This window comes from Rhinatrema bivittatum, chromosome 2, assembly GCF_901001135.1.
Source record: "Rhinatrema bivittatum chromosome 2, aRhiBiv1.1, whole genome shotgun sequence".
Lineage (NCBI taxonomy): Eukaryota > Metazoa > Chordata > Amphibia > Gymnophiona > Rhinatrematidae > Rhinatrema > Rhinatrema bivittatum.
In genome coordinates, this window is record NC_042616.1 from 159,774,544 (window position 1) to 159,787,477 (window position 12,934).

The window sequence follows — 12,934 nt, forward strand, 5'->3', positions numbered from 1 at the left end:
GGTGCCCCGACCCTTCACAAAGGTTTTGGTGGTGGTAGCGGCATCCTTGAAGCGAGAGGGGATTTTGGTCCATCCATATCTGGACGATTGGCTTTTTCGGGCAAAAACGGAGGAGGAGTGCGGTCGATCCATCCAGTGAGTGATGAACAGATTGAAATCACTGAGTTGAGTGATAAATGTGGCAAAGAGTCATCTGGTGCCAACCCAGTTGTTGGAGTATCTGGGAGTGCGATTCGATACCTAGAAAGGCAGGGTGTTCCTGACCGCAGACAGAGTGTCAAAGTTGCAGGCACAGGTGAAGGCATCTGCTCCGTCTGCTGATGCCAAAGGTCTGGGATTATTTGCAGGTACTGGGCTCCATGGCTTCCACGTTGGATTTGATTCCATGGGCCTTTGCTCACATGTGGACTTTGCAGAAGGTGCTATTGTCCAGATGGAATCAGTTATCAGAGGAGTATCCACCTGCCTTTTACCTCTTCTGGGAGAATCCAGGTCCAGTCTCTCGTGGTGACTCTACCATCACAAATTGGAGAAGAAAGTGAATCTGGAGGCCCTGGATTGAGTGGAATTAACAGAATGTTGTGGAGCGCTAAGAGAGCGGTCCCACTTACCAAGAGATGTGTGTTCTTGGGCCACAGCTCGACCCCAGAGGAACTTCGAAGAGGTGCCACGGTAGACGAGGCATGCCTGAGCATGGGCTGGACAGGAGCGAGGCTGGACTGAAGACTGGAGATACTGACCCTCCTCCAGACCTGCACGCTTCGGAAGACCAACAACGCAATGATGGTCTTATGAACAGTCCTCCGACCATTCTAAGCCCTTTCGGACCTGCCGCAAGGTACGGCACCTCACTACCTCTCCTCTCTTATCTCTCTCTACACCCCTCTGAAGTCACTGCATTGGTTCTCTATCTGCTCCCGCATACAGTTCAAGCTTCTCTTTCTCATCTACAAATGCCTTCACTCTGCAGCACCTCACTACCACTCCTCTCTTATCTCTCTCTACACCCCTCCACGTGCATTCCACTCATCGGATAATCACTCCTATCTGTGGCCTTATTTGCTATTGCCAATTCCAGACTTCTTGCTTTTCACTTTGCTGCACCATGTGCTTGGAATACTCTTCCTGAACTGGTGCATCATGTTCCCTTTCGTGCCGTGTTTAAATCCCACCTTTTTGAAACTGCTTTTAAATCTTATGCCTGATTGTCTGCTTTTAGTCTTGTTAATTAACTTTCTTTTCTTTTTAACCATTGTCTTGCTTTATGAAATACCCCAAGTCTCTCATTCTGTATGTTTGGTGAGAACCTTGAGAAGATGGCCAAAGTTAGGGGATATTCTAAAGTTCCTAGAGGACAAACACACAATAGATTTCAATATTCTAAGAGAGTCAGAGGTCTAAATTGTTTAGTAGATTTCAGTCCTTTTCTTCAACTAAAGGATGGCAAGGATGGAGCCTCAGGGATGGAAGGACCTTTCCATGGTTCCCAGTGACATTAAGGGGGACCATGGTGTCTATCGAGATTCTGTCGGACTTGGGTCCTCATTACTGATGTTCAGGGAATAATATAGGATGGTTATGTCTTAGAGTTTTTTCCCATCCTAATTTAGACATTTTTATGGTTTCACCTTGTCCTTTCTGTCCAAAGGAGGGAGGTAATAAGGATGAAGCTCAACTGGCTTTTTATCATAGAAGCTGTAAGGCCAGTTCCAAGAAAACTAATGGGATCAGGGCCGGTATTTCATTTACTTTGTGGTTCCCAAGAGAAAGGGATCCTTTTCATCCTATTCTGGATCTGAAGCAGCTCAACAGGTCATTGAAGATGTCTCATTTCCAAATGGAAACCTTGAAATCGGTCATAGTAGAAGTGAGACAAGAAAAATTCCTGTCCTGCTTGGAGCTCAGAGAGACTTATCTTCACATGCCATTAAGGGAATGTCATCAGAAATATCTTCATGGTGCTAAGGGGTCCTATCTTTTAAGTTCTCGTACGCTGACTCTGTTCCTATATCCAGAAGATTGCATTATCTTCGGCTTCTACCTTCAACGCTCCTATTTGTTCTCCTACCTGGGCTCCTGGATTTCTGCTTCTTATTGTGATCCTGACCTCTCGTTCCATTTGTGCTAGGATCTACCCCATTTCTCATACCTCACTGGCCACCAGCACCGGAAGACTCAACCCAAAGGGAAGGTGGCCGATCTAGACTGAAGTCTCTCTATCTGTGGTGGCCTGGATTTGACTTCCCTGGCACTTGGCTGCTCGACCCTGGGCCAACTCACAGACAACAACCTTCACACTGTGGCTGTATATAGTTTGTCTTTGGAGGAATAAGTAAATTGCTGTGAACTTGTAACAGGTAATGCTGGAGGCTGAGGTTAGCATGAGAGCCTATTAAGGCTATCAGTGAACCTGTTAATCTCTGTCTCCATCTGGTGTTTGGAGAGCATAACTCATTCATCTGGACTAGTTTGCCTGGATCAAGATAAAGAAATTATCAGGTAAGAACTCATTTCTCCTTTGATTCCTGACTAATCTGGCTGTTGTAGGCAATTTATTAATTCCACGACAATGTTATGTGAAGGCAGGATCATTAACCAAACTGATTTTGCCAAGGACAATGTAGTAAACACTGTGAGATAGACTAAGGACAGGCTCTAGTGTGAGGGAAAGGGTGGTGGGGTGGGTGGCCAGGGGAAGGACAAAGGCCTAATGCTGTGAAAGTGATCCAAATTAGATTCTCCAATATCGTGCTTGTTTGATCCCTTTTACAAAGTCAGTTCTATTTTGCAGCAGAAATGAAAAGTTGAAAGGACGTGTCACAGCAATAGAGACTTTCACCTCTAGATCACCAGTTCAAATTCAGCCCAGGTCAATAGAGACTTTAAAATGTAACCGTGTGACATCATCCAGTGGTCTTGATCTAGTTTCAAGGGCCATAATGAAAGCATTCACTTCATGGGAGTGGATGGGAATGGTGAATAAAACGGAAAATGTCATATTGCCTCTGTATCGCTCCATGGTGAGACCCCACCTTGAATACTGTGTACAATTCTGGTCACCGCGTCTCAAAAAAAATATAATTGCGATGGAGAAGGTACCGAGAAGGGCTACCAAAATGATAAGGGGAATGGAACAGCTCCCCTATGAGGAAAGACTAAAAAGGTTAGGACTTTTCAGCTTGGAGAAGAGACGGCTGAGGGGGGATATGATAGAGGTGTTTAAAATCATGAGAGGTCTAGAACGGGTAGATGTGAATCAGTTATTTACTCTTTCGGATAGTAGAAGGACTAGGGAGCACTCCATGAAGTTAGCATGCGGCACATTTAAAACTAATCGAAGAAAGTTCTTTTTTACTCAACGCACAATTAAACTCTGGAATTTGTTGACAGAGGATGTGGTTAGTGCAGTTAGTATAGCTGTGTTTAAAAAAGGATTGGATAAGTTCTTGGAGGAGAAGTCCATTACCTGCTATTAATTAAGTTGACTTAGAAAATAGCCACTGCTATTACTAGCAACAGTAACATGGAACATACTTAGTTTTTGGGTACTTGCCAGGTTCTCATGGCCTGGATTGGCCACTGTTGGAAACAGGATGCTGGGTTTGATGGACCCTTGGTCTGACCCAGTATGGCATGTTCTTATGTTCTTATGACCCAAGTCGGTTCTCTGCAAATCAGAATTATGCACATTTTGTCATTGACTTATGAGAAAGATATGAAGAGAGAGGGAGATTTAAAAATCTGAGAAAATAATCATCAGTCTCCTCTCCAATGGAAATACCATACTACAGAAATCAGCGATACATCTATGTATTGACTGGCTTTCACTGGTAACAGTAGAGGAAAGTGGGCAAGTATCCCTTCAGGGTTTCATACAGCCCAAGAACTCATAAGCTAGAGTATACAGAGCATCCAACAAGTCATTTGGTATTAGGCTTACTATTTTCCATGGGACGAAACAGGTAACTGTGAATTCAGCAGAAATCTCACCACTGTTGCACTTGAGACATGTAGAGCTACTTAATATGATACATGCACCCTGACACATGCTACTTTGTACTTCTGTATAATTGTTATATCTTTGGCATATACCATCTTTATAAAACAATTTAACTTGTGATCTTCAAAGAGGACTTTTACTTTGCTCTTGAATGTTTATGGAACAGTGTGTGTGTTTTGAGTATGTATTTAGATATATGCACACAGATATCTATAAGAAATTACATTTAGGAAGGATAATCATCTAACAGCCTGAATTTTCAAAGTGGACTGCTTAGCAGGTGTAAATGTGTGCTTATCGATTTGCACGCATACATTCAGAAAATATGCAAGTAAATTATTTCCCTGCTCTAGCTCTGCCTCAGAACGCCTTTCTAGTGTATTAAAAGTGCACATGACATAATGTTTCCCTGTACTTCTGTGCACACAACTGGACAATTTTTGAAAGCCCATTTCCACGCATAAAACCCAGTTTTATGCATGCAGATCATTTTGAAAATCCAGCCTCAACAGAAATTTGTATCACCATCTTTAAAAAAAAAAAAAAAAAAAGTTTTTTACTCTTGTTCTTATGGCAGTGATTGAAAGTGTTTTATGGGGGGGTGGGCAGATTGGTTTATAGAAATGCTTTTTTAATAGATTTATATCTCGTATTTAATTTTCTTTTCTTTCCACAGTTTTGGATCACTTACCAGTTTTGCTACTGCAGCCAAACTGAAAGAAATGTATGGTCTGGAACCAGTGCACCTTTTTGTATCAGGCGCCTCTGCACCACATGTGAGCTGTCAGAAATATTTGCTATGTAAGATCAGTTTTGTAGGGGAGTAGTTAATAACACACAATCTGGATGCCCAAAATCGACTTTCCTATTCACCATTCATTAGCTAATCTTGAGTAAGCCATTTAATCTTTCTGTGTTGAAAGTGAAACTTCAGAGCTTACTCATCAGACAAAAAGACCCTGCATCTGGCCACTGTTGATGCAAGCCCAAGGACATAAATGCAAATCCTAATGTAGAGTTTCTTAAACCTATCCTGGTAACCCCATAGTTAGTTGGGTTTTCTGGATCAACGCGGTGAACATGCATGTGAGGAATTTGCATATATTGGGTTCTCCAATGTATGACAATTTGTCATTCTTGAAAAGCAATGCAATTTTAATCTCACTAAGCACAAAACATTGGTTTTCTCTGCTTTGACATAGATCCAAACATTTCTTAAAATGTTGATAGTTTCTCAACATGCCTCTGATGACATGGACTCTTGTCCTCAGTAAATCAGTCTATAAGGTGCTACCAGCTTCTGTCTGTTTATATAGCAGTTAATGAATCTTTGTCTGAATTTTTCAGTCAAAGGCTCGCTTTTCTCTTCGAAAGAAATCGGAATTAAGTGAGGAAGAATTCCTCAAATGGATGACCACTGTTGGGGGAACCCCTGTTGAGATTCTTCAGAGCAAGGAACTTCTGGAAATGTTTGTTCCAATGCTGAAAGCAGATCTCAGTGTGGCTGAGAAATTTATGTGAGTTGTTCTAGTTCATTATGGGCCCTTTTCAATATTTGCTTGTAGCAAATCAGAATTATATTGGATGGTGTTGAAAATGTTGGATTAACATTAGATTTCTGACCTCTGTAAGAGGGAGGTGGACATGGTATGGTAAGAACATGGAAATGGTGCAAAATAAGGGGAATTTACTCTTTTATTCACTATCAGTTACCTTTATTGAAGATACATTTTAGAAATTCTTTATATAACTCCTGGATTCACACCTCTGTAAGGTAACCCCATCCCTTATTGTTATTTCACTTGCATGTCCAAGATTCCCTGAGTAGGGGAAACAATGTATTTCCTAAGTCCTGAGTGTTGATCCCCTATATGTCAGTACTAAAATCTGTTGTATAATAGCACTAATAATCACATGGTGGTAAACAGCAGTAATACTGGAAGCAAGTGGTGGTTTCCAACTTAACTTCTACTGAGCAAAGATAGTTGGTGAAAATGGTCAGTTATGAGTTCTTATTCCCTTCAATCCATTTACAGTATCAGTTATTTTCCATACATTTGTGGCATTTAAATTTCCAGTTAATATATGATTAAACTGAAGTCAACTGCATCTTTTTATTCCTGAATATAACCAATTTGTGGGTTAATTTTGGAGCTTCTTCCCAGAATTTGTTGGATAGGATGATGATTTCCCAATTTAGATTTTATTGAAGTCCCATTTGTCATACCTTCAGTCCAGTTGTTCAGTCATTGTCATTACTTCCTTGTTCATACCTGGATGCTACCTCTTTACTCCTCTCTTCCTTGGTGATCTCAATGAAATGGTCATGGACACACCAGATGGGTGCCACCGGTTTTCACATTCTCTTCCTCCTCATGACTCCCGATAGTACAAATGTGCTCTCAGGTGGAGAGACTGTGCTCCTCTAGAATGTTACTACCCTGAGTCCCTGGATCCTAAATGATTAAGTGCCTGTATGCTCTAGCAGCTACTGGCACTGCTACAATTGCCTCACTGGAGCTAGAAGGAGAAGACTCGATTCTCTTCAGTATCTTTTAGGGGATTGGACTTTTCGGTGGGTAGAGGGAGTTGACAGATGCTGCCTAGACTTAGTTTTGAATCAAGAGTACAGAGGTCTGTCCAGATATTCATTGTGTAAGCTTTTTATTAAAGACAGAGAAATACTTTTATGTTATACTTTTAGCATGCATTTTTCATTTTTTATTTGTATTTCTTTCCATTGCATGCAAAATAGTACATATCCCAAATTAGGCTACTGTCTACACTGTAAATTTATTACCCCCAGGTCCCCTTTTTTTCTCCATACCAATACACTCACAAGGTATGATGTAATTATTTCTGAGAGGGGGGATGCGTGTTAAGAATGCATGTGGGAACATAATCTCTTAAACAACTTTAATCTATTGGGGACACTTAGTCCTAGTTTGTTGGGTTTTTTTAAGATATTAATTATTTTTCCCTTGTCTGCTGGGATTTGCCAAAACAAAAAAATACTACAAATCCCTGAATGCCTAAGGATGAAAATTTTAAGAAAACAGGACATGGTTCTGTGAACCTGGTGAGTAGTTTATAGGTGTAGGGTACAACAAATGTCAAAACTTTGTTTTGCCTAGCTGCTATGCCCACTTCTGGGTCTTGCCCCGCCCCTTAGCCAATCAGCGTTCACATCTGGGTTAAGACCAGACCCTAGCCCCACCCCTTTGTTGACATTCAGCCTAGCTCTGCCCAAGCCATGTGTTTTTTTTGCCTATGGGGGCATCCATGCCATGCCCCTTTTTTGACCCTGAGGGTAACCATCTTGGATGACATCTAAACTAAAAGGGGGCAGCCATCTTGGATGACATCACTGGAAATGACATCACGGGTAAAAGGGAGCAGCCATCTTAGATGTCATTACCAGAAATGACATCAGTGCAGTTTTTGTTGGATGATATGTAAAGGGGAAAAAAACCATGTTCCAGACGAGCCATGACATATTTTTTTAAATCCACAGGTTTTAAAACCATGCAAAAAAAAAAAAAGAATATTCAAATTCTGGTGTTATCTTGTTTAGTGACACAAACACAAACCAGTGCCAACATTCTGTGAAAATCACAGCCTGCACGTTCACAGAAATTCCCCTAATAATGGGTACAGAGCAGAATCAGGAGCTTCATCTTATTACTCGTCCTGAAAGAAAGACTATTCAAATTCTGGTGTCATCCCCACATACTTGTTTTACCATCTAAAAATCCCCTTTGTCTACAGATGGTGTACTTCAGAATATGTAGAAACCATTTATTTTAAATCCTACAGATATTCCTGCATGCAATACAGCATAATAGTAATAAAAACTAAGAATGCTTATGTTGATGTTTTAATGTTTGAGCTGCCTTTCTTTCTGGGATTGAGCTGTCAGTATTCTCATCCTTTTTTTAATAAAAACAACTTAAAAATAGAGGCAGCTGTTGATTAATGTCATGCAATTTGTTTCTAAAAAAATTTTTAATCACCTCTTTCTTGGAAGAAAAATCCATCTTTCCCTGTAGCTTCTGTACATTGTTTAGTCCAGTGCAGGCAGCTGACCTCAAGGTCAAATATCAAATTCGTCACAAGACAGACTTTAGCTCAAAAGATTTTATTAAGTACGTGCGTATATCACCTTTAATTAGAAAAACCTGTTGATGGGGTATCTGCAACTAGCAAGGATTATGTGCTGCCAAACAAAATAACTGCATTGTCCCCCTCTTCCAAAACATGCGCCTACTTGACTTTTTCACTTCCTCAGAGTTTCAAAGACAAGTCTGGACATGCTAGAACAAGAGAATATCTATTTCCAGGAGATAAGAGAGGAAAGGGGAAGGAGCTGGGCAATACATCTCCCGAATTTCATCAGCCTGACATGTCAGAGCAAGTTACAACTAGGAGGGGAAGTCTATTTCCAATGGATTTCATCATAAGTCTAAGGCATTAAGTCACAGCCTGGGCAGACAGCAGATCTCAAACTGTGTGTGTGTTCAAAAGTCTGCTATGTCTTTTTAAACATCTAAGAAAAGATAAGAGGAGCTAGGAAAAAAACTGAGAAGAGACAGATGAAGAGATTGTGTCTGAAACTTTTATAAATAAATAGGTTTACAAGCCTGTCAGGAAGCCAGAGAGTGTGATAAAAAGCTGCCCCTGGAAGTGATGCCTGAAAGCTTATGACCCCTAGGAAGTGATGCAGGCGTTAGAAGGTAGGAAAAAAATGAATCACATTTCTGACTTTTTTTTTTTACATTTCTTAAATATGATAAAATCTATGTATGCTGTTAGTTTTCAACAATACATAACTTTTCCAAAATATATGTATAATTCTAAACAATGGGTAGAAGCCAGGATTTTTTTTTGTGCAAGCAAGCAAGCCATAAATAGCCTTTTTTTTTTTTGTAAAAAGCAAGCCATCAAATGAGCCCCCTTTTCTTCCCCAGTATGGTGGGCACAAACACTTGTGCTCTTCCAGAGAAAAACATCTTAATTGCCTTATTAAACTAAGATAAAAAGCATTTTACTCATTTCTGTCCCTGGCTGTAAATAACAGTGAGAATGTGAAGGGGCTGATGCGTAAAGGATTCAAAGGTTTTAACAGCAAGCAGGAATGTCTCTAGGATTTAAAATAAATGACTTCCACATATTCTGAAGTATACCATCTGTAGAAAAAGGGGATTTTAGATGGTAAAACCAACAGGAATGACACCAGAATTTGAATATTCTTTTTTGCATGGCTAGTAATAAGGTGTAACTCCTAATTCTGCTCTGCACTCATTATTTAAGGGGGTTTCTGTGAAAGTGCAGGCTGTGATGTTGTCACAGAATGTTGGCACTGATGTGTGTTTGTGTCACTGTTAATGAGATGACACCAGAATTTGATTTTTTTTTTTTTTTGCATGGTTTTAAACTTGTGGATTTTTTTTAAAATGTGATGGATCACCTGGAACGTGGATTTTTCCCCTTTAAATATCCTGTTAAGAAATGTATTTAAATTATTATGATTATTATTACCCAACAAAAACTGCATTGATGTCATTTCTGGTGGTGATATCCAAGATGGCTACCCCCTTTAGCCATGATGTAATTTCCGGTGATGTCATCCAAGATGACTTCCCTCTTTTACCCATGTCATCCAAGATGGCTACCCCCAGGCAGTCAAAAGGGCTGCCCCATGGGCAAAAATGTGGCATGAAAGGGCTGACCCCATGGGCAAAAAGGGGTGTGGCTTGGGTGGAGCTGGGCTGAATGTCAAAGGGTTGGGGCTTTACCCAGAAGTGAACACTGATTGGCTGGATGTGGGGGCCAGTGGGCAGGGCTTAACCCAGAAGTGAACACTGATTGGCTGAGGTGCAGGGAAAGGGGCAGGGCTGTACCCTATAACTACTCTGGTGTATTAGTCAACTAGGAGGAATGTATACAAAACCTCATGTAGTCATTGGCCCTCTTTTCAGCAAGTTCTGCCTAGAAAGGCACAGACTCGTGAAAAGCTTCAACTAATGATTTCTTGCATGGCTATGAACCTAGAATGCCAACCCTGCCACACAAGCATTTCATACCACTGAAATTTATGGAGGCCAGTTATCTCTCCATTGGTAGTGGCTACAACCAGTGCCCAGAGTAACACCATGGAGGTGGAGGCTTATTTTAAAGGATGCATTAATTACAAGATTTATTTGCTTTTTACAGTTATGAAAAACCATCGAGGAGTGTTCTCTCCTGTGGTATTTCTTGCTTTGATGGGACAGAAGATATTCCACATGACTTGGAAGGTAACTGAGCACTTGTAGTTTACCTGTTAGACTAAATGTTATTTCTTTTATCTTACTGTATGAATCTGGTTACTCAGTTATTGCTAGTGCCTGATCAGGTTTCTAGGAAGGTTAAAGGACAGTTACAGATTTATTTTATGCTGTCTTTGGCTTGTGCTTTGTATTATCCAAAGTAAAATGTTAACAGGCACCTTTCATAATATAGTTAAAATATTGTTTGCTTTTTATGCTTTCCAGTCTGTCATGGTGGAAGGAATTATGTAAAAGGGATCAATGTTTATATCTGTCAGTAAAAAATAGCTCTAAAAAAAAAAGCTCTAAAACTCAGGAAGTTCACCTGATTTGGTGAGCAGAAAGAAAATATGAATAGCTCAATTGAGTTTGAAAACTACAAACATTGGGTCATTATTTTAGGAGAACTGAACCTTCACAAAAATCTGCAATGCTTTGTGGGAAACAGGCTGCAGAATATTGATGAGTGAGTGCTTCATTCCAAAAGCCCCACTCTCCCTTCCAGCAGTTTGGCCCAGAGCAACACGGAAAAATAACTGAAGCAGCTGGCACAAAAAGGCACCTTCAAAGCCATCTCCCCCACACTTCAAAAGTCTCAGACACATACACACCCTCTTCACACCAAAAATCCACACTTTCCACCACTCCCTACTCCCAATCACAATACCCCACATATCTCTATTCACACTCCTACTCCTGCCACACACATTGAACAGCCCGTAACACCCTATCTTTTCATACCTCACACACACACCCTACTTCATATACCCCTATCTCCCACCCATCACAATTATGCACCCCACATGCCTCTCCACACAACCCCATATTGTTGTTTTTTCTCCTTAGTAACATCGTGTTTACATTAGAGATGTGCCTGTTAATTTTTTCTAACAGAGGATTTAATAATAATGGATAGTTAGACATAGAGAGGTAGGTATTGGGTGTCATTTAATCGGTTACTTTCCTGTTTAGTCGGCTGAGTTGTACTGAATTGTCTGGGTGGAGCTACTTATCCAACTAACTTAGCTGGATGTGCTGATTTTCAGCCTTATCTGATTTAGTTAGCAGGATAAGTTTAGGACTGCAATTTATTTGTCCTAAAGTTAGGCAGAAAAACTTATTCAGCTAACTTTAAGATAGCCAAGTCCATTCAGCATTATGGCTGCACAGTTGAATGCCTCATCCAAGTTAGCCAGATATTGACTGAATATGGACTTCAGAAATTACATGATATGATATACAAGATTTCCCTCTTCCAAATGAAATCTCCTGATAGCATTCAAATGGTTTCTTTTGAGGAAAGCCCCTAGGATCAACTTGGAAAATTAAATGAGAACAAAAAGTGGGAAAATAGGCAGAGATGTGAGTTTGGGAATATCCTCCAAGTTAAGCCATGGCTCAGTATAGTAGTAAGTTCAGTGAGGGATTGTAGGATGACCACATCCCCTGTTCTGCAGAGGCTCGAAGTAGAGAACTTGGAGGGAGTTGTACATTTTTCCTCACACCCCCATGTCTTGTGGTGGGGTGTAGGCTGTGAGAGCTGGGGGGGGGGGGGGGGGAGGGGTTGCTCTGGAATGATCATTAACACTCCAAAAGCACTAACTGGCAGGACACCATTCTAGAAACCAATGCTGGAAAGCACTCCCTAAGCCAGGGCTTCCCAAACCTGTCCTGGGGTCCCCTCAGCCAGTCAGGTTTTCAGGATATCCACAATTAATATGCATGAGATTTGTATATGCTGGGTCTTCACTGTATGCAAATTTATCTCATGCAAATTCATTGTGGATATCCTGAAAACCTGACTGGCTCTGGGTTCCCCAGGACATGTTTGGGAATCCCTGCCCTAAGTCATGCTTCTGCATGCTTTCTCTATTTAAGCTGTGAAGTATTTAAGAATATTCTTTTTTTTTTTTTCAGCCTGGAAGGAACTAACAAGTGGAGATTTCAACATTCACAAGCTTCCTGGAGGACATTTTTATCTTAAAGATTCTGCTAATGAAAAGATTATAGTGAACTATATTACAAAACATTTAGAAACTGCAGGAATGAACTATGTCTGAGTGAGTTTTCCCTCTGCTCTAGGGGTGATGCCTCTCCACTCTAAGCAACTGCAAGAAGTCTTGGTTCCCTATCATTTTAAATACACTATCCTCTCTTCCACTTCCTCTTCCATGACAGCTGTGGGCTTCAGTGGTACTTTGCTGTCTTGGACTGGCCAACAGGGTTTGCAGCCATTTTCTGCCTTCCTCTCAGGAACAAGATCTTTACTTCTGTGATGTTAATACTACCTAATCTTGCACTAACTTAATGCAGAACCCAATCAGAGTAGAAGCCCTAGAAGATTAATTCCTTTCTAGAGCAAAAAGAAAAAAAAAAAAACTTTTCACAGTGAAGTGCTCAACTGGAAAGATCATTTTGTGACTTTATTTCGGGAAAGTCTGTCTGTTTTCCATTTCAAGTTTTGTGTCTATTGCACCAGTAACTTAGGCAATGCAAGGTGTTTTCTGCAAACACAACCCCTGCATCTATTTGTCTGCCAGATTTCAAGGTCCTGCAAAGAAAAAGCATCATGGATAAATGTCTCACTTGGGTGCATAGTTAACAGGGAGTTAAAGCCGGAGCATTG

At 40.7% G+C, this 12,934-nt stretch overlaps 1 protein-coding gene across 3 annotated transcripts in view; it reads left to right on the forward strand.

The window, feature by feature from the left end:
- LOC115084226 (S-acyl fatty acid synthase thioesterase, medium chain-like) overlaps positions 1 to 12,711 on the forward strand; it is a 50,364-nt gene extending 37,653 nt beyond the window's left edge. For all 3 annotated transcript variants that reach the window (XM_029588809.1, XM_029588811.1, XM_029588810.1), the window contains exons 4-7: positions 4,677 to 4,776; positions 5,348 to 5,517; positions 10,214 to 10,296; positions 12,226 to 12,711. In XM_029588809.1, the coding sequence (XP_029444669.1) occupies positions 4,677 to 4,776; positions 5,348 to 5,517; positions 10,214 to 10,296; positions 12,226 to 12,368 (496 nt within the window). In that variant the 3' untranslated portion in view covers positions 12,369 to 12,711. The remainder of the gene's footprint in view (positions 1 to 4,676; positions 4,777 to 5,347; positions 5,518 to 10,213; positions 10,297 to 12,225) is intronic.
- The last annotated feature ends 223 nt before the right edge of the window (positions 12,712 to 12,934 follow it).